General features: G+C 41.3%; 2 protein-coding genes across 4 annotated transcripts in view; both read left to right on the forward strand.

Moving 5' to 3' along the window:
* Positions 1-1,453: 1,453 nt before the first annotated feature.
* LOC102298171 lies at positions 1,454-2,380 on the forward strand. Its single transcript, XM_005917683.1, has one exon. The coding sequence runs from the start codon at positions 1,454-1,456 to the stop codon at positions 2,378-2,380; it is 927 nt and encodes a 308-aa protein (XP_005917745.1).
* Positions 2,381-6,126: 3,746 nt separating this feature from the next.
* magl (MAX dimerization protein MGA-like) overlaps positions 6,127-25,327 on the forward strand; it is a 23,810-nt gene continuing 4,609 nt past the window's right edge. The window contains exons 1-19 of one of the 3 annotated variants that reach the window (XM_005917684.3): positions 6,127-6,693; positions 8,572-9,773; positions 11,871-12,324; positions 12,479-12,584; positions 12,819-12,932; positions 13,045-13,161; positions 15,709-15,822; positions 15,999-16,404; positions 17,965-18,142; positions 18,336-18,564; positions 18,705-18,877; positions 19,063-19,258; positions 19,344-19,573; positions 20,317-20,559; positions 20,823-21,084; positions 23,811-24,430; positions 24,747-24,844; positions 24,933-24,978; positions 25,110-25,268. In XM_005917684.3, the coding sequence (XP_005917746.1) occupies positions 8,608-9,773; positions 11,871-12,324; positions 12,479-12,584; positions 12,819-12,932; positions 13,045-13,161; positions 15,709-15,822; positions 15,999-16,404; positions 17,965-18,142; positions 18,336-18,564; positions 18,705-18,877; positions 19,063-19,258; positions 19,344-19,573; positions 20,317-20,559; positions 20,823-21,084; positions 23,811-24,430; positions 24,747-24,844; positions 24,933-24,978; positions 25,110-25,268 (4,911 nt within the window). In that variant the 5' untranslated portion in view covers positions 6,127-6,693; positions 8,572-8,607. The remainder of the gene's footprint in view (positions 6,694-8,571; positions 9,774-11,870; positions 12,325-12,478; positions 12,585-12,818; positions 12,933-13,044; positions 13,162-15,708; positions 15,823-15,998; positions 16,405-17,964; positions 18,143-18,335; positions 18,565-18,704; positions 18,878-19,062; positions 19,259-19,343; positions 19,574-20,316; positions 20,560-20,822; positions 21,085-23,810; positions 24,431-24,746; positions 24,845-24,932; positions 24,979-25,109; positions 25,269-25,327) is intronic. The other 2 variants (XM_005917685.3, XM_005917687.3) reach the window with 2 other exon arrangements.

Below are 25,327 nucleotides of genomic sequence, written 5' to 3' on the forward strand. Positions count from 1 at the left end.
TATTGGTATTATGCAAAAATAATTGTTCTGCCTATGGGTACAGTTGTACAAGGACAAACTTTGTTCATGTGCTTAAGAGATTTTTGTTATATTAATGTCAAGTTTTCAAGAAAAAGTTTTTTTAGTAACATTGGGATCAATGCAAAAAATGCTCAAGGCTTTACCTGCTTTCTGCTGTCAGTGTATGTCAGTATATGTGTACTGGCACTGGTATTGCATTGCACTTACATTTTAAACAAAATACACAATTCAGTAAAGTGCATTTTAATTTACATTCAACAAGTTCAAAGGCAGTCAAATTTCTGGTTTATTAGGATGAAATGATTCATGTAATTCCGTTTGATCACGTCTCTAGTTGATAATTGCTCGATTGTGATAAAAGACTGCAGCTTCCTAAGCTGTCCAAGCTCATTATGGTACACTTAAGTTTACCAATTTACTTCCAGCGTAGGGCTTATCCTTAATTACACACACATAGACACACTGTGGGATTCACAATTAAGCTGAATCAGGATGCAGGGCATGGTTAAATAGAACGACTAACTAGAGAGAGAGTGAGAGCACTAAAGACAAAAAGAGACAAGCTGGAACATGAACCGATCCTGTGAAAACAGCAGGGTCCAGTAGCCCCTGCTCCATTATAGCTTAAAGTCAAGTGTCTAACTTATGAGAAACAAATTAGTTGGTAAAACATGTATTTATCCAAAATTCATCATATTGTTGTGTCTCACTGACCACATTTGCAAGAATCTGCAGTTCTTCTCTCAAACCGTGTTCATGCACCGATTCTTTAACTCTGAAACAGGAAGTGTGCAGAAGTACGTGTGTTTAGAGACTCAAATGTGAGATGACTGTTACACCCAGACATATAATCAGTAAGGTGCATATTATTAGCTATGAGGCAGTTGCTGTGTCGATCAGAGTAAAACTATTTATACTTCAACCTGTGGTCTGATATTATATCTAATGGTTTTCTTTAAGTGAAGAGCCCACTGAGATTATTCCTATGAAATGGTTATATCCTTCAGCATTTTCTAAATAATCCTCTTATTAAGATGTGATTAAGTTGGTGTACAGTGCGCCAGTTAAACCACAGAATAAAACAACAAATGCAAAGTGGGAAAACGTGTTGTCAAAAGCTGTAAATGAACTCTTGTATCCGCAGTGGATGATGTCAGCCAGTGGAAACAAATAAAACGTCACATGCACACAGTATGCGGTCTCAAGATGAAGCTTTGAAAGGCTCAGAGGTAAAACTTTAATGACTCCCAGCCTTCATTGTTATCCAGGACCCCACCTTATTTTTTTCCCCTTACTGTGTAATGAGCGCAGCCAATCACCTTTCTGGATTCATACCATCTCTGAGAATGTAATGACACCTGGGTTTGGTCAGTGATGCAGCAAAGCAGAGACACTTTTACAACCATTCTGGAAAGTCTGATTTTTACCCACAATGGCTGAGCTTTCTGTCAACCTCCTGGGCTTGAGACTGGTGTTTTCTTCCATTGGTCTTATGGGTAACACAATTCTCATCGCTTCCATCATTAAGATTAATTTCTTCCACATTAAATCTTTTGAGATATTTCTCTTCGGACTCGCTGCAGCCAACTTGTGGGAGATTGTCATCATAAATTTCTATGACATAATCATCCTTCAGTCTCCCTCCACCGCCACGGGCACTTGGTCGTGTTATTTACTGGAGTTCATAACTGTTATTGGTGAAATTAACAGCATCTTCTTCACTGTCCTCATCTGTATCTATCGCTACCAGAAGCTGAGAGATGTAAACACGAGGGTCAACTTCCCACTCTTCCTGGATAATATCAGATCAGCCTGGACGGTGAGCGGCATTTCTGTGATGCTCTCCGTGCTGCTCAGTGTTCCGATGTTTGTCATCGACCAGGAGAGCAAAGCGGAAAACGCCACAAGAAACAGCAGCATGTGCCCTCCAGACTTCTTTCACTGCACTCAAAATCATTGTCCAGTGTTCAACCGCATATACAAATACCTGTTCATCGTCTCGTGTCACCTGCTGCCTCTGATTATCGTCACAGTCACCAGCTGCCTCATCCTCACAGTGCTGCTGAGCCAAAGGAAGACAGTGACACCAGCGGTTAACGAGACTGGGTCAAGTCAGTTCAGCAGGAAGAGTAAAGATACAAAGATCCAGTGGAGCACGATAGCTGTACTGGGAGCCATGGGATTGTTCCAGGTGGACTGGACTACCTACCTGATTTTTCAGTTGGCTTTTAACCCATATGAATTCCCTTTCTGGTCTGAAGCTCAGTTCTTTATCACAATATCTTATACATCCATCTCTCCATACATGTACATGATAGGGCATAACATGATCCCTCCCCACAGCTGTAAAAAAGGATAATTTAAAGATACAGTAAGTGATTTTGTTGAAGTTATTTAAGAGAAGAAAAAATGTTGTACTCTTGAATATAGTACATTGATCCTGTGTAATTACTTCTTGTAAAAGTTTAAAGCCTTCTCATAAACTTAGAATTATGATGGATATCAGTGCTCCACCGCAGTGCGTTTTATATATGTGGCTAGAGACTGGCCAAATATATAGTATGCCATAGATACTTTTAGTTTATAGATTAAACGATATATGGACATTTAACATTTGTGTACATATATTTTTCATCATCTCTTTGTCGTTATGTCTTTCTCCTCTTCCGCCACTGCTCTCTCTCTCCTCCTCCTGCCTCCTCACCTGAAGCCTTGTCTCCTAAACTGAAGTCAGGGCTCTAACAAAATGAAAATCCTTATATATTCCTGATATTGTCACTTATTACTTATTGTCAGCAGATCAGACATGTGACCCTCCCATATCCACACGAGCCAGCTAAACAACAACAAAAGCTAACACTGTGCCAGCTAATGTTAGGCTCGAGTGGGCTAAAAATCACACTTTCCCTCTGATAAACAGTTTGAATTTAACAATATATGTATATTTGAGTATTTGCCCTACTTTCGCCACCATAGTTAGGATTATGCACTTGAATTGGAAGGGGTAAGAAAACAGTACCCAATTGACCGCAATCTGCAGTCTACTGACATCTAGTGGTGGGATTTTACACGATTTACCTTTAAAGCTTTTCTTTACACCACAATTGTTTCTGACTTGTTGAAATTGAGGTCTTCTTTTTCTGTAAGAATGTTATAAATGTGACAATGTGACAATATTAGGCTAACAAACTTTGCAAGTTCACAGGAAGAAGAGGGTGATAATTTAGAAACTTGTATCACCAAATCCATAGAGCATTGTCTTAGAGTCTGCATTTACATCTAATATAAAAATGAAAGCATTCCTTTGTTATGTTTTGTCATTTCAGTGTGATGTAGATCAAAAGAGTACTTATCTTTCTCAGTGTTGCATACTTTGAATTGTCTTCACAGCAAATGTTTTTTTATGGTAAAAGTACAAAAGGACCATCATTCCTTGGAAAAATGCTAGCTGATAAACTGTCTTATTTTTCAGTGCAATTGAGCACATGGCAGCTGTGTTTGTATATAGCCATTAGTCTTGTACTCAAAGCAGCATGGCCTGTATTTACAGTACAATAGGTTGAGTGAAAAAGCAATTCTGTGCCTCATACCATCTTGCACAAAGACAGCTGCAGTCAGCCCAACCTGTCATTTCATGTTTATAAACCGTAAATACTACACTATGAGCGTAGCTTGATTTGTGATATCGGTTTTAAAAAAATAAAAATCAGTCTCCCAGTGAAAGTGAAAGTTGTTATACATAGTACATAGGTCACATATTACTCATAGTGACCAATTTAACCTAGTTGTGAAATGACACTAATACTGTACTCTAATTTTATTATTATATAATAGGACTATACAACATATGTGACCATTTTCCAACCCCCCACTTCAACCCCTTGACTTCATTTGGACCTTTAACGTAATCCTGACAAACTATGGATCACCAGGTCTGCAATCTTGATTTAGACGTAAATATTTTGCCGTTTCAAAGTGATTTTAATATGGCTTTGATAGTCGTGACAGAACTGACAAAAGCCGTACGAATCTGTGCTCTGGTAATTGTCTGTGCTGCCGCTGATTACACATCAGTGACTTACACTGAAATTTGGAGGCAAACGGTGCGTGCTGATTTACTTTTTTTTTTTTAAAAAAAAGACCCACTTGATGCTTGTTTTTCAGGTGTCACGAGATTAGAGCAGCGTGGGCATTTTTTATGCACAATGTGGAAAATAATTAACCGATAATTAAAATAAAAATATGAATGTCGCCCCCTTTAAACGTGCCCGATAAACGGAGGCATCTCTACATGTGCACTTATTATGAACCTTTGATTCGATTTCCCCCCCACTGATCAACCTCCTGCCTTACGTTTAATGTGTAATAAACTGTATAATTGCAGGGCACTTGTGGTTGGTGGCGAAGCACTTTGCAATGTTAAAGTCATTTCACGAGTCCGTGCACGACCTCGCGTGGGAGATTTCGCTCTAAGTTGTGTCTCTGTGTGGTGAATACAGTCTCATTTTTGCTTTAGTATCCATTTGTCGCACACAAAATAAGTGCACGTGATTTCGATTTGACTGGACACGCGGAACATCACCACGAGAGTTCCACGTGGAACACAAAAGATGGGTCGTCGCCTGTGAGCCGTTTTTCACCCACTTCCTTGTTTGACCGCCCCGTTCGCTCAATACTTCTCATACCATAAATCGTTGATTCTTCTCTTCTTCTTCTTTTAACCCACACGGGGTTTTAAATCACAAGATTGCGTGGCCGATGATCTGAATGAGAGTCGTTCTTTTGTTTTGTGTTGTTGTGCTATTAGGTTGTTGTGAAAAGCAGAGATCCTGCAGAGCCCGACTGAAAATGTGATTTAGTACTAATTTTATACTTAGCTATCCGCAGTGTTAACATCTGTAGAGCAGAGGTAAGTTTTGTATGGTTCATGTTTAATGAAACATAATTATGTAATATCAATTTAGAAAAATATCAGAATGAGGAAAAATGAACGGCTTTTCCCCTCATTGTTATGTGCTATTATCTATTATATGTTTATACAAGTGTTATTACCGCAACGATAAGGCATAACAACGCAGAAATATACTGAACACTTTTATTTATTTATTCAGTCACATACATCACTAGATTTACTGGCTCTCACACCTCCTGCTGATCAAAAACTGTGGCAGGTATCAAAACACCTTTGCATATATGTTTTTGTTTTTCCCTTTTGGTACTAAACAGAAGTACACAACTCACATAAGCATTGTGTGCCAATTCAGTTGTCTTCATGTTGATTTTGTTGGGCTAAAGGGTTGCCTTTGGTTTCCCATGTCTATGTCTTTCTAAGGTAAAATGGCTTAACAGCACTTAATTTAGGGCGTGCAATTTACACAAAATGCGCATTTAGACAACATATGCAGAGCACAGTAGGCTAGGGTGTAGCCTATATAGCCCAGCTGCCTAAAGATAAAGTGGAGGAACTGTGGAGGTTTTTGAGATTTTCACGTGGCTAAAATTCAAACATTGAATGCCATCTCGCTATTATTATGGAGCTTTTTATTACATTTTTATTACTGGGGTTTCCAGATAAGCTAGGACTACACTTCCGGTATGGTAGCGTAGGCCTAGCCTGTAAATTAGATTACTTTATGCTTAGATCAAGAGCGTTTTGCTAAAAATATTAGCGACCCAATAGGGTCTAACGGTATTCTTCCAGCTTTTTTAAATTATTTTTTACAATTCAATATGTGCAAATTCAATATGCTATTTTTTGTCCAAATATTTATTCTTAACTTCAACTCCTGGCCACCATCTTGTCCCGTAAACAAAGCCAATCAGCCTTGCTCTTTTTTGTAGACAAGGTCAATCAGTTAATAGTTTATGAGCCACTGATTTCAGTTGCACATATTAATGTTGATACATAACACTACAAAGATACAAAATTACTTTCAGTGTTCATTTGTTTTTTTCCTACGTTTGCCACCGTGATGAAACAACTGGCCGGTCGTCCATTGGGAGCTTGCGCATTGGCTACTGGATCTCTACCACCATGGTGAACGTGTTACGTCACAGCTCGAGAGCACGGATGTGTGTGTGTGTGAGAGAGAGAGAGAGGGGGGGGGAGCAGAGAGGACAGTGTGTGTGTGTGTGTATGTGTGGGCTAAGACAGGGTGAGAATGGAAGTGTGATCGAAAAAGGTAGAAGAAGTCAAGGAAACAGACAGGAAGAGAGAGAAAGTGTCACGCCTTTGCTCTCAGTGCGCGAATCACACATCCTAAACATTTTCGCGCAAACTTGCAGAGAGTTGTCCTTACCGGCGCGCGGACCGCGCTCGAGGTGAGAACGAGCGAGAGAGAAAAGAAATATTTATGTATATCTCCTGGATGGCGGACTCCCGCTTCCCTCGAGCTGGCGGGCCGGGAATCACGCGCCATTGAAGAGGGGGGTGGAGGTGGGGGGGTGATAGTGTGCATGCGCTTTGGCTCCACTGCGTGCACACTCGGGTCGGTCGATGTGAGCACAGTGGCGTGGCTCTCGGCCTCCATTTGCCAGTTTGTGTTTATGTTCGAGGGATTCTCCGAGGCCCTTTTAACGGCGACGGCGACGTGCAACAGTTGGAGCTTCGCCGCTGAACGATACTGTTGCCTCGCTGCGGTCGGCCACGAGGTACCGAAGCGACGCTGAAAGGTGAGGCTTTAGTGAAACCTGCAACTTTTCCAACTTGGTGAGTGGTGGAGCGGGCGGCCTTCCTTCTCCGCGGTGTGTGAGGAAGAAAGAGCTGCTGGTTTAACAACTTAAATTCTTAACGCCGCTTCTTATTGCAGGGAGTGAAATAGTTATACGGGAGTGACGCTGGGAGTTTATATTGTAAACATGGAGGTGATAAGCCGTTTTAGGCTCTCGTTGTGGTGTTTAACACCTTTAGACTTGAAGCATCCGTGTGCCGGCGTGACAATGTGATTAGGAAATTAGAGGAGGGGGGTTAGGACAACAACAAAAAGGGGTTACCTTTATAGTTTCTGGTGTGCCGTTGACCAAGATCATTTCTCTTGGCTTTCAAGGTACAAAACGGTGTTAGTGGTTCATCCTTGTTTAAAATGTAGGGCTGTTTTTCCGTCTGTGTCCTGAGCTGGAAGCCCATTGGTCAGTCATACTGAAGTGGTCTCCTGCAATGCAAAGTCCACTTTTCCCCACAGGGCCACGAGAAATTGTTCAAATGATCTGAGCGCTTTTTGATTGTTTATATTTGTAGTATTCGTCTTGAATGGTGTGATGGTGGCTTCAGGAGTTCTTGCGTAGGAGCATTTAACATGTAGTTTAAAATAATCGTATTAGTCTGTTAAAAATTTAGAAATATACGAGTTTTACTTCAGTTTTAGAGACAGAGCAGGTCTTTTAAATGTAGTTTTACATTTTTAACCAAAATAAATAAAAAAAAACCTAGGGATCATCAGAGGAGCACACATAACCCAAGGTTGTAAATAAATTATGTTCCGTCCCCAATTAAGTTTCTAATTTATTTTTCAGGGTATTTGGGGACAGGATGTGCCTTTCTGAAAAACAAAACAAAAAAACACCCCTTGATTAGTGATTTTGTTATTTTTACAGTATGGTCCTGATGAACACAAAGGGACGTTTTTATGATTCGTGCAGATCAGATGTCTTGAAATTTGGTCTGGTTTGCTTACAAAACATTCAAACAGCCGGCAGTCACAGAAACTAGTGGCCGGAGATCATTTAATTTTGACACGATATCAAGTCTTTACACTTAAGATGAGCTACATTCATCTCGAGTCTTCATTTGATTTCACAGTACTTGTGTCAGCGCCTTGAATAATGCCTGTGTCTTTAAGCAGCCCAGTATATGCTGGACTTGCCATTTGTAACACTTACTGTTGCAACACCCTATAGCGATTAGCCAATTCTCAGTAGTGCTGAACAGAGATCTGCTGAGGTGAACATCAGTATATTTTGTTGTTGTTATTATTGTTTACTTCACCATTTTGTGTATGGTAAACAAACACATCTTCACAATAATAAAGTAGCTGAACAGTTTACGAGTCTTTTATCTCTCCATCAGGCCATCTTTGAACATTTTTAGGGACAAACTGATGAGGTACAGCAGATAAACATCGGCAACCGCCATTGGCTAATGTCTTCTTTTTTCAAGTATCAGTCAGATATCAGTGAGCAAGAGCAAAAACCACTGCTCTTTAGATGCATCAGTGCATCCCTGTTTGGTTTCTTTAAGTAAACACACATTTTCAGCGGTCTCTGAGTTGATCGGCACATTTTGGTTGTAATCATTTCTGAATGCAAAGTCTTTACATTTCTGGGTGCAGCTTTCCAGGCTCCTCTTTCCTTCCTGCCGCTGTTTGTTCTGCTTGGATGAGTTCTAATTGCATCCTCTCTGATCATTGTTTATATTATATTTGTTCTTCATTTTGTTTTTCTGTCTTTAAAATTAATTTCTGCTGATTAGATTGTATCAATGTAATGCATGTTGTACCTCTGAATGCTGTTATAGTGTACAAATAACGCTGTCTTTTTTTGTTTGTGTGTCAGGTGTCTCATGCAGTGTGATGATCAGAGCCACCGGTGATGTCCGCCTTAGACTCTGAGCTCCCACCCATGGAGGAAAGCCAGGCAGTGGAAGGTGAGAAGGGCACCTTGCTTAATGCGCCCTTCTCCGCTCCTCCTGCTTCCATTGCTTCTTCAGCTCCTGCGTTCCCAACCTTGACAAGACCTAATTTCACTAGTGATACAGTGATTGAGAGCAAAGCTGTCTCCATGGCGAGTAATGATACCAGTGCTGCTGTTTCTTCTCCTGCTGAAGCTAGCCCGGCTAAATCTGCAGTAACATCAGTTTCTACCTTGGAAGGAACTGTTGAAAAAAGCCCAGAAGCCTTGCATATAAAATCCGCATCAGACTCCCTAACGTGCACGGAAACGAGCATCGTCAATATGCCTGAATCAACACCATGGTCATCTGCGTTGCCCGCGACCACATTTGGCAACACGGACATGGAAAAAGACTTTCCTGCGGTGCTGACCTTCAAAGGTGTCAGTGTTGTTTTGGAAAACAGCAACGTGTGGAAGCAGTTCTACAAGTGTGGGACCGAGATGATTCTCACTAAGCAGGGCCGACGCATGTTCCCGTACTGCCGATACCGCTTGACTGGCCTGGATCCCAATCAGCAGTACAGTCTGGTCCTGTCCATAGTCCCATCGGGTCAGTACAGGTACCGCTGGAGTGCATCCAGATGGGAAGTCACCGGGCGAGCAGAACATCAAAACCAAGGTCTGATCCGGGCATTTTCACACCATTACTCACCCTGTCGCGGCTCAGATTGGATGAACAGCTTGGTGTCCTTCTACAAGCTCAAACTGACCAATAACTCCCAAGACCAGGATGGTCATATAATCTTACACTCCATGCATCGCTACATTCCTAGGCTTCACATAATACCTGTTCCAGATGGAGGCATGCCCACAGCTGACAAGCCTGTAGTTATGGGACATGAAAGCATGACCTTTACTTTTCCACAAACTGAATTTATGGCTGTGACGACGTATCAGAACTTTCGGATTACCCAGCTGAAAATTAATCACAACCCGTTTGCAAAGGGATTTAGGGAGGACGGGAACAACCCCCGTCTGAACAGAATCGCTAGAGAGGCTCAAGCTATTGTGAAGACGGAATACCAGCCCACAGTGATCGAACCTGCCGAACCCAGTGAAAACCAGGAGGAGGTACTGGATCTGAGGTGGGTTTTGTGTTGTTTCTTCCTTTGTTTTAACATTGGCAAATTGCTGTGTTGTCACAGCAAAAAAAATCGAGAAATGCGTTTTTTGTATTGACACACTGTTACTAACTATTATACTTTTATGTGAGTGCTATACTTTTGTGTTGTTGTGATGGAGTCTAGGTAATTATAAGTGCACGAGTAACTGAACATTTATATTCTATGCATTTAATTGACCTAAAAATCCTACATGATCAAACGGATCACTTAAAGAGAACTAAACTGACCAACCACTTTGTTAGTTACACGTCGTTAGTACTGGGTTGGACTCCCCTTATCCTTCAGAACTGCCTTAATTCTTCATGGCAGCAAGGTGCTGGAAACATTCCTCAGAAATTTTGGTCTATATTGGCATGATGGTATCACGTATAGCCCCTTTCTACTGTACCTACTCTGGTTGGTTCGGCTTGGCACACCTCAACTTGTTTTTTGGGGTTTTTCATTAGGTGCTAGCATCTAGTACCAGGTATATTTTTTTAGTACCTTCTCTGCCGGGGAGCCAAGCAGTCTTGGGTGATTAAAAATATGACGTCAACAAACTGCATGCAACCAACTGGCCCTTCAGTGACATCGTTCAGTGAGTCATGAGGGTGTCTCCTTACGAAAATCCAAACCACTATTTTTTTTTTAACTTGACAATGAGGGAAATGGCTACACAAAAAACACCTTGTTTCCTAAGTCTGCCAAAAAGACATACACCAAACAGCGAGTATACCATTGCTTCAACGTCCTCCTTTGTAGTGGCATTCGTGTAGCATACAAATGACATCGTGGGACTTTTGGCCGCATTGCTGTAACGACCACGTGCACATTAGATGGTACTCAAATGTAATGGAAAACAACCAAAACAGAGTCGAGTCGAGCCTTGCGAAGCCTAGTAGGTGCTAGTGGAAAAGGGGTAATAGTTGCTGCAGATGTGTCTGCTGCACGTCCACCCAAATTTGCTCTGCTGGATTGCGATCTGGTCATTGCCATGTTCAAGAAACTAGTCTGAGATGATTCGTGAAATACGGCGGCCCTGGTCTGCTCAGAAAACAAATCCCCAGACCGTTTCACCACCATCAGGAGCAGTGACAATTATCAGACCAGGTAATGTTTTTCCAGGCTTCTAGTGTCCAATTGGCAGTCAGTGTGTTGTGCTTCAAGGTTTGACATGTCGTGCATTCAGAGATGCTCTTCTGCATGTGTTTGGCTTCCTGTCAGCTTAAAGCAGTCTTTCCATTCTCCTCTGACCTTTGACATCATTGAGGCATTTTCCACCCAGACAGCTTGCACTCACTGGATTATTTTCTCTTTTTTTGGGCCATTCTCTGTAAATCCTAGAGATAGGTGTGTGGGAAAATTCTCTATAGGTCAGTATTTTCTGGAATACTCAGACCAGCCATTCTGGCACCAACAACCATGCCTCATTCAAAGTCAAAGTCACTTTTCTTCCCCATTCTGACGCTTGGTTTGAACTTCCAGTGGGTAGACTTGACCATTTCCACATGCCTAAATGCACTGAGTAGCTATCATGCGATTGGCTGTTTAGATGTTTGTTTTACTGAGCAAGTGAACAGGTTTCCCCAATGAAGTGGCCGATGAGTCTATAAACTCATAGTGTGTGTGTGTGTGTGTGTGTGTGTGTGTTACATAGAATACACCACAGTGGAACAGCACGCGGTGAATCGCTGCAAAAAACGTCTGCAGCGTATAAACTCAGAATATTTGCACAACTTCTGATTCATTTATTTTGCAACTCTTCAAATTTAATTGAGGAAATACTTCATATAATAATACAAATATTGCAGTTGTCTTGAATGCAATATAAAAGTATAATAATCAGAACATTTTTGCAAGCTGTTTGTATTGGATTGCATGCATTATTAATTTCTTACTTGACTGCCTCATTAGGTGTAGGAATTTGTGAAATTGCCAGTTAAACCACTGGAAACAGCTTATTAAAATGCCACTGCCACATGCTGTTCCACCTCAAATGAAAGGATTTTGCACTGAGATCATGATTAAATCCACTTGTTTGGTATCAATAACCAATATTAACTTTTATGTGTCTTACAGTGCAAACAGTCAAAATGACTCTGCTTCTCTATCAAATGTGCAAGAGACCCGATTGGTACTGAAGCCCATAATGTCTAAACCTGCTAGAAAAGATGAACCATATGTCCCCTGCATAAGAGGCAAACATGCTCTTGGTGATCTTGTGCTTGTTGCACCCAAGCAAGAAAGCGCTGCCACCAGTGTAGCCCCTGAGGTGCAGCAGGACTTAAAAGTATGGATGTCGCCTAAAGCAAGATCTGTGACTGCTAATTCCTCAACGTCTACCCCTGGATCATCACCTCGATTCTGTAAGAGGAGGAAGAAGATGAACAGACGTTGGTCAAATTCCCGGGGAAGAGAGTGTAAAACTGCAGCAGCCTCCTCCACAGTCGTCCACAGCCCATCACTGACAGGCGCTATGCAACCGGAGATGGATGATATAGAAGGCCTGCTGTTTGTGTCGTTCACCTCAAAGGTAAAACACTGAAAGTGACTGCATTGGATGCTCAGAGCACATCGGCATGTTTCCAGAGGGTGTAGTATCATTTAATAAAGGGAGGAGTGGTTCCTTCAACATTCCACCTGATATCAAATAAATCTTTAAGCTTTAATGCTCTTTTATGTCACAGCAAGCTCTTGAGGTTCATGTCAGGAACAAGATGGTCAGTACCTCATCGTCAGCATCTCCGGCTTCCCTAACAACCCCAGCACCACCGACACAAACAAGCGACCAACGTGAGGATTTTCTTTCTTTCTTTCTTTCTTTCTTTCTTTCTTTCTTTCTTTCTTTCTTTCTTTCTTTCTTTCTTTCTTTCTTTCTTTCTTTCAGTTGATTAAACTACGGAATAAATATTTTTGTGCCTTATTTTAATAAAACCCTGTTTTTCTTTAAATATTATTGTGGAATCTTTAATATACATTTTTAATGTTGTTTGCCCGAATCTGAAATTGTATCTGTGGTGTTGACAGTGAACGTGAATCCAGAGACCGATGAGGAGAAGATGGCTCGTTTCGAGACTGCGCTGCTGAATGAGCTCAGAGTCCACAAACACAGACAAGTTATCCATCCCGTCTTGCAGGAGGGTGAGTATACAACGGGCATAGTCTTTCAAGTTGTTACCTAAGTTTTATAAAATAAACTAAAGCACAAGAAAACAACCCAAAACACTCTCACTGTTTTTACCGTTTCTCTCAGTGGGCTTGAAGTTGAGTTCCTTAGACCTCACTATGTCCATTGACCTGCAGTATTTGGGTGTTTCCCTCCCACTACCACCTCCAGAACACAGCAAGACCACCACTGTGTCTCCTGGTGGTAAGTTGGGCTGAATCTTTGACAGTTTGTGCATGTTTGATCGAGGTCCTTCGATTGCTTCTTTTGCACAATATCTTATGAGTAATTTGTCGTATGCTGTTGTCATAGTAAGAAAATAGGCGGACAAGTATTGCAGAAAACTAATCAACGTGAGACTTGTCGGAAAAGTCCTTTAAATGGTACAGTGACCTATGCAGTAGGTGGAGATGTCAGTGGCAAATTAGAGCGAGTCACATTAGACTTCTTGAATATGGTAAATGGCCTGTATTTGTATAGCGCTTTACTAGTCCCTAAGGACCCCAAAGCGCTTTACACAACCTGTCATCCACCCATTCACACACTGGTGATGGCAGCTACATTGTAGCCACAGCCACCCTGGGGCGCACTGACAGAGGCGAGGCTGCCGGACACTGGCGCCACCGGGCCCTCTGACCACCACCAGTAGGCAACGGGGGAAGTGTCTTGCCCAAGGACACAACGACCGAGACTGTCCAAGCCGGGGCTCGAACCGGCTACCTTCCGATTACAAGGTGAACTCCCAACCCTTGAGCCACGATCGATATGATCAATACTTTAAATAAAACAAGTTTTTCTGCGTTTTTTTAACAACTGCTTGGTGCAGTCACAAAGCTACACAGCAAGTGGTTATATCTACATTTGGCGCAGTTATAAGCCCACTAATAATATTTCATCTAAACTTCATGCTCAGCAGGTTTGTGCATGTTTGGTAAGGTGTCTCTGATAGTAATGTGACAAGTGCAGTTTCCTCCAGACACATTTTTTTAAATCTTCTGATATTGTAAAAGTTATACATTCCTTTGTTGCATCTTAACTGAACTACTGTAATGCACTGTATGCCGGACTTAGTCAATCATCTCTTGCTCATTTACAATTAGTCCAAAATGCTGCAGCCAGATTCTTGACTGGAAAAAGAGAGATGTTATTACTCCAGTGTTAGCAGTTTTGCACTGGCTCCCTCTGCATGACAGAATCCAATCTTAGAAAGTCATAGAAATATTTAAAAGGTCTTTGAGGCCCGCCTCTCGATCACTCCTGCTCATCCCACAGTTAAAGCTTATTTCAAAGGGAGCTCATGGCTTTGCTGTTGTTGCACCAAAACTCTGGAATGACATCCCAGATGACCTCATCCGCTGTGACTGTTTTTAAGTCTTCTGTCAAACTTTTGGAAACTGCTGATTTCTGGAACTGTGATTGGACGATTAGTTGCTTTTGGGTTATTTCATGTAAAAACTCTGAATACAGCAGGATGTTTTCAGGAACCCATTTATTGTATGTTGTTTTAGTGTAAAGCAGGCTTTTAAAGGGATTTTAAATTTATAAATGTGCCGTGCCCCTCTCCTCACCCCTGAACTGGTTACGGCAGACAGCTATCCCTCTCTGAGCCTAGTTCTGGGGGAGTTTCTTCCTGTTTAAAGGGAGTTTTTCCTTCCCACTCTCGCCAAGTGCTTGCTCATAAGACGACACCTAATTGTTCCAGGTTTCTCTCTTTTATTATAGAGTCTTTAGCTTCTAATATAAAGTATCTCGAGGTGACTGTTGTTGTGATTTGGCACGATAACTGCTATGAGCAGTGAATTAGTTATCACAAATTTTTAATTCTTTATGCCTTTTAGGAAAGCTTGCACTAGCTTCAAAGCAGACTAACTCAGTTCATATTGACTAACTTGGGGAATTGGTGTTCCATGGATGGTTTATCCTTCGATGTAAAGCAAGTTTGATTCATGTGTCTGATTGCAATATACTGGTGAAGCGCTTAGTGCTGCTGGTCACTTATTAGGAGAATTTAGCAAATTATTGAAAACCGAAGCATGGAAAGTCTCCCAGTCTTAACTAGAGATCTATTATTAAAGTACTGAGTGTGGCTCTAAGATTCGGTGTGTTGAATTTAGCTGCTTTTCTGTTTCTTTCCAGTAAAGTAAAGAACTTCATACATGATCACATGCAGCGGCATTGTAAGAAGATGTTTTAACAGCTTTATTGGAATGAATTAAACTCACAAAAGTACAAAAAGCACCATTTCCCCGGGTGCTTATCGGTACTCCTGTAATAAGGAGTCGGGTACTGACTGGAATTTTAAACATCCTCTGTACCCTTCATTAGCTTCAAACATTCAAGCCAAAGTGATGACAGCCATCACTGCTGACGTCGGCTGCTATGACACAGAGACCGAAAAGCTAGTTGGAAATCTCAGATTCTTTTTTAGAAGTTGAGATTTGTTGTGTGGGTTTTCAAAGGGTGTGTGTCATATGAGGTTGCAGATCTTTCTTGATGAGTTTGTCAGTCATGCCACATTAAACCTTCGCATAATGTGAAGACAGAAGTGATTAGGTGATGGCTCTTGGGCGATCAGATAAGAAAAGAACAGCTGAACTTGAAGGAGTACAATTTTCTCTTCAGCAAAGAGAATAAAAATGGCATCAAATTCTGATTAAAATTTGTGTTTCTGCTGCAGAACTCAGGCTGGCATTGTTAAAACATAATAGTGTGCTGTGACCTGTAACTAAAGGCATTATGTTTGATGCACAGATGAGGCACTACCCTTCATCTCCAGAACGGGAAAGACAAGTGACATGACGAAAATAAAGGGGTGGAAAAACAAGTTCGTAAAAGCCAAGGAAACATCGTCTTCCAACGGTGAAGGTAAGGGCTGCTCGTCATATTGTTGCTGCAGTGTTCCTTTTATCATGCCGTGGGATTAGTGTAGTCATTCTAATTACCAAAAGATTAACTGAGCTGAAACCAGCTGAAAGTACTTGTGTCTGATTCATTATTCTTCCTCAATAAATTAAAGTCCCTTTCTTCTTTCTCTCTAAAAGGATTACAAAAGAACCTCTCTGCCTTCTGCAGCAACATGTTGGATGAGTACTTGGAAAGCGAAGCTCAGCAAATCAGCGAGCGCGCCGCTGCTTTCTCTACAAACCCAGAAGGCTCGGTGTCCTATCAGCTGCCCGCTAAAAGCTCCAGCTATGTAAAGACCCTGGACAGCGTTCTCAAGCATCGAAAGGCTCCTTCGAAATTCCCGGTGGGGGCCAACAGGCCTTGTCCCCTATCCCACAAACCACTGCTCTATTCTGCTCTGACGTCACCTGCTCCTCCGCTGGCCACGCCAGCAGCCCCCCATCAAGCAGGAGCTAAATTCACATTCCAGGCTGCGTCCTCGCTGAGGCAGCCGAGTGATGCTTGTGGTTCTAGTAATGCCCAGAATCAGGGAGTTTCACAGAGGTAAGGATATATTTTAAATTTAGTCACATTTGATCACATGTTTTGTGTTCTGAATTTGATTGGCTACTGATGTGGCTAAAGGTTATTTGAGTTGAGAATCGATACTTTGTTGCAATAGTAGGAATTTATAATTCCTACTATTACTAATAGATACAACAAAACCAAAGATTTTTCATTTCAAAATGGGAAAAATGCCACGATGATCACTGATACTGACTTTTTGTATTTGTATTTATGAAAGCCCTCTAAATATACTGATTTACTGTAGTTACCTACATTGTTTTGTAGGTAACTACAGTACAGGTTTAGTATTAGTTGATGCTTTTCAAAACCCAGCTGCAAGTTTTATGCAAGTTTTATCATTTGTCATTTACCAGCTTAAAGTGAATTTCAACTCTCCACCTGCACTCTCAGGACTTTCTTTCTTTTGTGACTTTAATGCACTTTAAATTATTCTTCAATTTATCCACCAAAAGCTTTTTACCCCTCAGCCATAAAAGGCCGATGGGATATTGTCATCACCCTGACGGTTGGGTGGGTGGTGTGGACACCCAAGTTTGTGAAAGGGATAACTCAAGAACTAGTCTACGTAGGATTTTAAAACCATACCATAGGTGAATCTGCTAAAAGTCCCAGAGGAGTTTGAATCTCAGTTTGACCTTGGTCTGAAGGTCACAGTTAGAGGTCAATTTTTCTATTTAAAAAAAAGCAGGAAGTCACCTAGGATTGGGACTTTTCCATTAGTACCTACTAAGATCGACTCGCCACAACTTGACTTGACAATCAAATAGCACCTAATTTGTATGGTCAACACTCTCATGACTCATTGAGTGATGCCACTGACCAGGCAATCGGTGGCATGCAGTCTGACGATGTCACATTTTAGTACCTGCTTGGATCACTTGGAACTCCGGCCGAGCAGGTACTATTTTAGTACTTGGTACCAGGTGCTATGACCTAATGGAAAACCATGGCGAACTCGTGAGTCGATCTGAGTAGGAACTAATGGAAAGGGGCTTATTAGGAGTGGTAGCAACAACAACAGAGAGGTAACACTGACAGCCATCAGTATTTTTTCCACTAGTTGTTTATGAGTTTCACAAAACTACGGCGTTATAGTAGACTGTTTTCGAACAATGTAGAATCCATAGTATCTATTAAATTGATATTAGAATTGTATTTATAGAAATATAATTAATACAATTATTAGAAAGAGGGGAAAAAAAACAAAATGTTACATTTTGAGTCATGAACTATTTTGCACTTTTTTAAGTCCATTCACTTTTTTTTTATCAGTTTGTTTGGGTGGTTATACATCTTTATTTATTTTTTTAATCAAAGGTTATAATATCCATCCATTTTCTTCTCGCCCATACTGTAGTTTTTGAGTTATCCAAATTGATCGTGTTATTGATCGTGCAACCCCCCTTTTCACCACTACATTGGCGGGCATATACATAGGATTCCTTGCTTTGTAATTAGTCCTGTAGCTGTAGTTTTGCTTCACATCAGTACATCTTTTCAATGAACAATTCTTCTCATTTCATGTTTCTTCCCCAGGTTGTCAGAGATGAGCTTTGGTCAGAACCAGGGGCCGATGTCCAAACCTTCGGGGCTCACCAAGTTCCAGCACAAGCTGCTGGAAATGGAGACGGCAGCTTTGAACCAGGGCCTCAGCAGAACACAGCTGACTACAGAGAGGCTGTCAGCTGCTCTGACTGTGTTACTGACAAAACAGGTATGTAGCATGTTTGTCCTCTGCAGGAAGTGTAGGAATGTCAGTGACGACTTCATTGTTTCATTCTGTAGTGATGTTTTTCAGAGTCACCCTGGCTTTTATAATATCAAATGTAAAGGAGGTACATTAAAGAAAAGCACACAAAGTGATTTTTCAAACTCTTTTGATGACTCTCACTTCTCATTTTAACCAGACGCAGCCCAGCCAGATCTTGAAAGTACCCCCTTCTCCAAATAAAGTTGCTGGACCTGAATGTGGTCAAGAGTTCTGCAGACTCGGCTGTGTGTGTTCCAGTCTGCAGCACCTGAACAGAGGCCATCTCCACTGCAGGCGGCCTGAATGCATGTTTGGCTGTGCCTGCTTCAAACGCAAGATCACTAAGCAGACGTCCACAGGGGAGAGCCAAGAACATCCTGTTTACTGTAAGATCGAGTTCAAGTTATTTCAGTATCATTTGTGTGTTGTTGACGATTTTTTCCCTGATTCTGACCGCAGTCTTTCAGAGTCTTTCTTTGCTCAGTTTGGTCACAAGTGTTAATGAGATACTTTTTGCCCTCCCCAGCGATGACTAAAATGGAACATGTGGTCCAGCCTCGCCAAGGCTCACATGCTAATAAACTGTGGAAGCGTAATGGCAGTGATGAGGATCCAGAAGCAGTGTTTGTTCCAAAACTTGCACCCCTCTATGTGGTTACACCAAAGGTCCAAAGACGCAACAGTGTATTTCCACAACCGGTAAAATAAAATTGCTTCTTTTCTTTTTTTTTAATTAAATGCTGATGCTGAAGATTATTATTTTGCCATATTAATAATTGCTAAGTTTGTCAATTGCAAAAAACAAAACAAAGAAGTTTTTCTTTGTATTTGTTTACAATTTGTCCTGTAATCTCATTAAAAAGAGACTAAAATCTTCATTGCAGATACGTGAAGAAGACAAGGATCCAGTGTATAAATATTTGGAGAGCATGATGACATGTGCTCGTGTAAGAGAGTTCAATAGCAAGCCGCCTCCTCAAGTCACCATAGAGCCTAAGATCTTTGCACCAAACGCCCCAACAAAACCACAAAAAACCACTGACAAGTACTACAGCACTTTACCAACTGTCAACAAAGCAGGTAAGAAAAATGGCTGCACTGTAGTGAAGTGGGATATTAAAGGTGTTTGTAGTTGTTTAAAAACATATTTCCCTGTAACCTCCAGGTGAAAACGCATCTCAGGAAACTGCATGTAGTGAAGTAGGAGCAAGGAAGCAAATACAGATCCAGTCAGTGTGTCGGTGGCAGAACGACCAGAGGATGATCCTGGAGGCTTTATGTCAGCGGATGAATCGTGATCAGCTTTCCCAGCGTTTCTACATTGGTCCTTACCGCATCTGGCCAATCAGCAAGATCATTATGCGGAAGCCCAGCGGCTCCATCGTCACCTACCAGGTACAGAAGATTTGGGTATAGACTATATTAGAAAGAGTTACCCACTGGATTGTGAAATCATGTTTTGATGCCCAAAGTCAGGAGCAGTTGTATTTAGTTGTATTAGGCAGTACAAACAATATGTGCAGGCTATGTGTGCTCACACCTTACCATGCCTATAATAATTCTAATTTGAACCCTTAATGCTGTTTAAATGGATGAGTTGTTGAAAAAATCACTCTTTACAGTTTGGGTGTAGTTAGCTACAGAACCAAAGATTTATTTATTTTTTGGGCCTTTTTACGGTTTTATTTGAAAGGGTAAAGTGAAGAGTGACAGGAAAGCAGAAGGCGAGAGAGACGGGAAAACATGCAAAGGGCTGCATGTCGGATTCGAACCCGGGCCGGTCGCTCTCAGCCATGCGGCTTATGGTCGCCTGCTATTTCCACTGAGCTAAGTGGGCGACTGTTGTTGTGATTTGGTGCAATATAAAGAAAATTAAACAGATTCTGCTTTAAAGTCTGACATTTTAACATCGGCATCTATTGAGGTTGACCAGCTTTGGAAGATGGCCTCAGATTGCCCTTGTGGGTACTACTGTTTGGGCACTTCCCATGTTGCAGTGGCTGCTATCTGTTGGGTGCCTAATAATCCTGCTTTTGACTGTTGGAACATTTGTCCTCACTTTCTTTGCTTTGTTGCTTTTTCGTGTGATGACGTGATGTACGGCGTTCTCTACAGTTCTGTACTTTTTTTTTCTATAGGTGCAAATTAGCAAACCATCAAAAGCCAGTGATTGTGATGATGATGAAGAATGTGACAGTGATGAGGAAATGCATACCAGTAAAGGCCTTGATGAGAACACTGACGCAGAGGAGGAAGATGGCCAAATCGAAGAGCCGCAGATGTGGTTTGGAGTGACACCCTTTCTGAGTGGAGTGATGCCTGCTGGCACGCTGAGAGCCGAGAGAAAACCTGCTGGTTACCAAGCACCTGGACTTATACAGGTAAGGGCTTTGTAAAGTTGGATCAAATACATCCATGTGCCTGGGAATTTTTAAATTCTTTGTTACAGATTGTCACTGGAAAAAATTTGCACTGAGGTTTGGATGTTGAAGGGGGAAAAATGTGATTTGCATTCAGTAATTGGATTTATCCTTTGGAAAAGATAACAGTGTGTGGCTATTTAAGGACTAACAAACACACAGCTACACCAGCTGAAATATACAGATACTTTCTAAAATATACATATGCATTCCTTCCACTGCAGGTAAATGGCAAATCCTACAATCAGGCCAGACTGCAGCTTGGAAAGATGGGATCTTTGCATCCAGCTAACCGCCTTGCTGCCTACGTCACAGGACGACTAAATGCTTCAGTTGATGTTCCTCAGAAAAATTCTCAGAAATCAGACTCTACACATAAAACCAGCACTCCAAAAACTGGCACCGTAAAAGTTGCAAGCTCATTAGTCAGTCCAAGTATCGCTGCAACGAAAACTACTGATCTGAAGACACTAACGCCGTCACCAGGTAAGCTTGTCTCTCTGTTGCTAGACCACAGCAGAGGCACTTTGTTTTACATACCTGATCTGCTTTATTCAAAACTACCACCTCCTAAATGTGCTGCCTGTTCTTCCCTTTCTCTGGCTTTCTAGTGAAAATCTGAATTCATTTAAAAATCACATACAAAGCCTTAAATGGTTCAGGTCCTTTTTCTGCAGCAGTGCTAGAGCTGACTGTGCTTTTGAGGTTGTAGCGGCTAAATTTTGAAACTCACTTCCTCAGCCCATCACGTCGGTTAAATCAGCGGTTTGCCTTTTGACTGCTGAAAACTCATTTTAGCTTTTCTTTGGTTCATCACCCATTCCTGTAATTCACACCGAATACTTGCATGTAAGTGTGTGTGCATATAAACCAATAGAGATACTATGCACGAGGTTTGTTTTTATTCAAACTGTGAAGCAATTTGTAACTGCGTGCTTAAGATATTCGCTGTCTTTATCATCGTCTTAAAGGACGTGATGCTGAAAAACAGGACAGTGTGTTTGGAAAAGCTCTTAGTAAATGTGGTTTTTCACGTGTTCTAGCTGAGCAGAAGCTAAAACTGTTTTTAGTATAGTCATGTGAAAAAAGTCCACCACTTTTATGTCCGAGATTTAGTGCATAATAAAACATTTGATTCTTACCAGGCTATAAAATTCTGAAATACCGCCTCACATGAATAGCAGAAATATGTGTGAAAAGCTAAGTACACCCAATCATACAGTAACTTGAAGTAATTGATCTCTGTGTGTCTTTACCAGTATCCCACATTGCTGTGGAGGAATTTTGCCCCACTCGTTTTTACAGTGTTGCTTCAGTTCATTGAGCATTCATTTATGCACAGCTCTCTTAAGTTCCCATCACAGCGATCCAATCATGTTGAGGTCTAGACTTTGACTGGGTTAGTGCAACACCCTGATTCTTTTGTTTTCAGTCATTCTGTTGTAAATGACAGTGCTGGGGATCATTGTCCTGTTGCATGACTCAGTTTTAGCTGTTAGACAGATGGCCTCACGTTTGACTCTGGAATACTTTGGTATACAGAGAAGTTCAGGGTTGACTTAGTGACTCCAAAGCACTCAGGTCCTGTGTAGAGATGGGAATTGATAAGAATTTAGCGATTCCGATTCCTTATTGATTCTCATTGGCTCCACTTTGAGTCACCACCACCTCTAAGCAGCGTATCAAAGACATTACATTTATGCAAATTAATTACATGCTGAGTGTTCAAATCTTGTGAATTTTGGAGATTTTTGTTGTGATCAGTGTTGGGGTCATTCTCTTTTCTTTTTTTTTAAGTAATTATTGCATATATGCAGAACACTTTTCTTAAAACTAATGCAGTGCGGTAGTTAATTACACCCACGATAAAAACAGTCGTCATAATACTCGTTACGTTGCTTTCATGTTACTCTCTAAAATGATCTGAAACACACTGTCTCATAACTGCCATTTAAAAATATAAACATACAGGCTACAACACCACACACCAACACAAATACCTATCCCGATGAGGACAAGTGTGATCTTTCTCTTAGTATTTAGGTACGTACACAAAGCCGACAGCACAAGTCAAAGATGAAAACCAGTACAGATTTTAAAGCGGTTGTCATGGTGATTCTACTGTAGAAACATGAAACTGAGCTCATCAGTTTGTTACCTGTTGAAGTTCAGCAGTGGCTTGTTTCTGTCCTAGAGCAGTCTCCACTTTACAATCGCACTCTCAGCCTTTTGTGCAATGAAAATAAAATAATGTCCATATCCACTATTTTCCAGTTCTCTACAAGAACCGATTCTCAATTCCAATTCCTGCAAAACAATACCAAATTACCACCCCTACACCACCATGCTTGACAGTTGGTATTTGGTTTAGGCTAAACATGGTGCTGTGGTTTATGACAATCAGCATCTCCACTTTGATCTTTCCATTCCCATTGTTCCTTGTGGTTTGTTCAGATGCAACTTCACAAACTTGAGCTGTGCTGCCATGTTCTTTTTAGAGAGAAAATCATTTTTTTACCGCAACCCTCCCAAACAAGCCATGATAGTATTTGTTGTACTGTCATGAACTGCTTGGGTTATTTGCAGTTTCTCCGATCATTGCACAGTCTGACCTTAGGGTGAATTTTCTGAGATATCTACTCCTGGAAAGATTGACAGCTGTCTTTGATGTTTTCTACTTGTAAATGATCATTCTTACTGTAGACTCATGGTCTTTTAAGCCATCAGAGACTGATGGGGAACAGTTGGTTCTCTAAGGTGATTGCTGATGTCTCTCCTCCTTGGAATTGTGAATGTGCTAGACCTGCAAACTACCAAACCTTCTGCTTTTATAGAGGTGCTCAACCTTACTGATGATCTGTTAATAAAGTGCCTTTGGTTATCAGCAAATGGCTTCTTCTCTTAGTTTTGATCGAAGCAGTAAAAGAGTACTTAGGCTTTTTTAGTTTGCTTTTCCTTCTTAGCTTAATTTTTGTTGAATAAATAATAGGACAGTGTAAGATGTCAGCTGGGGTTGTATTTATATAACATTAAGTTGTGGTAAGGATTTGTTAAAGCATTAGAATTGATAGAGGGTAGATGAACCTCAAGAAGTGACATCAGCTTAATCAAATAGAATAGAAGTAAACGTGTATCGCTAAAAACACAGTTATGGTAAAATAATGCAGATATTATCATCTCATCATGCTGAACTAGTTTTTTCTTTTTTTCAGTTTTCTTATTCCCTCCATGCCTCCAGAGCAAGGGACGCATCTCATTGGGGCAACAGTCACAGAAATCATCCAACATCAGCTCTGTCCAATCACTTTCCTCATTCCAACACAACTCGGACTCTTCCTTCCAGAGCAGCTCCTCCTCCTCGCCTGTCTCGCTCACCGTCTCACAATCACTGAAAAGCCCCAGCTTTTTAGGACAGAGTGGAACCTATTCTTTCAGGATCTGCCCTCCGTCCAACCAGGGCACCGGAGGACAGAAGCTACCTGGTGTCTCCCTGCCCGGGGGCTTTACCCTCATTCAGCTCCCAGCGCCCGGAGCTGATGGAGCAGCACAACAGTCAGGACATCTAAAAGCATCAAACATGGCGAACAATGATGTCCTGTTACAAAAAGACGGTGCAGCTGGGTGTCCTGCTGCGGACACAGTGAACGCAGTCAAGAGCTCTTTAAGCAGCAAATTAGCAGAGCCCGGCTCCTCCCCTGAGCTGGTTTGTGATGGGAAGATCCCGTCAGACGAGGGCGATGAGGCCAACGGCAAGCAGGCAGAATCAAACCTAGACATCGCTTCAGACACAAGCTCCTACTCATCAGACAGTGAAGGAGAGGGAGACGAAGATGTAAGTTTGAGAATTACACTTGTTTTTTATTTTCTTTGAGTGCTTAGTGATTTATTTTAATGGAAGGCCCTCTAAACTGTAAGTGGACAATGGTTTATTATAAATGTAAAGATAAAAAAATCAGCTGTCAGCTCATAGAAACAAATCAGTCCAACTTTAAATACATGTAAAATTTAAACTGGGTGCAAAAATTCAAATTGGTTCATCTTTAACTCTAATTATAAAAACACTAAATTGCTTTAGAAAAAATGAAAAAGTAGTCGGCCTAATCCTGACGTTGTTTTAAAAAGCTCATCATGAATGATGTTGTCTTCAGGATGAGACGGTGGATGTTGAGACTGTAGAAGAAGTGAAACAACAGATGGCCATCGCTAAACTGAAGAAAGCTCTTTCCAAGGGAGTACTGCAATCACGGTAATAAAAACTGAACATCTGGATGTTGAAATTAAAGCATAAAATTGTTATTTACCGTCACAGCTGAAATTTGTTTATCATCATTTAGAGATTCCAGAGAAGATTTGGGATCATTTTTGGAACTCGACTCCCAGGTAAGACAAGCGCCAGCTTAACCGCCATATTTAATTGCCCTCACTTTATATAGATATGGTAGGAACACAGTTCTTTGTATTATAAGGCAGTATGTATAGTGTGTTTTGAGTTTTCACTGCGTCTCCTCCAGGATCTCATTGATTGTGGTGAGACAAAAACCAAAAAGAGGCGCGAGAACCACACAGTGCTAGAACGGTTGAGAAGATCGGAACAGCGAAACCTCTTCGATAAACTCCAGGCTGTCCTACGGAGTGACCCAAGAGCTCCCAGGCTCCGCCTCCTGTCATTGGTTAGTTCTGCATGCTGCATTTTTCCTTCTGGTTAGCTAAAGTGGAAACTGCAAGACAA

Source organism: Haplochromis burtoni, unplaced genomic scaffold (assembly GCF_018398535.1).
Source record: "Haplochromis burtoni strain Fernald_Lab_line unplaced genomic scaffold, NCSU_Asbu1 Contig_28, whole genome shotgun sequence".
NCBI classification, from domain to species: Eukaryota; Metazoa; Chordata; class Actinopteri; order Cichliformes; family Cichlidae; genus Haplochromis; species Haplochromis burtoni.

Coding starts and splice junctions, on each gene's coding strand:
- LOC102298171 (XM_005917683.1), top strand. CDS start 1,454: ATGGCTGAGCTTTCTGTCAACCTCCTGGGCTTGAGACTGGTGTTTTCT.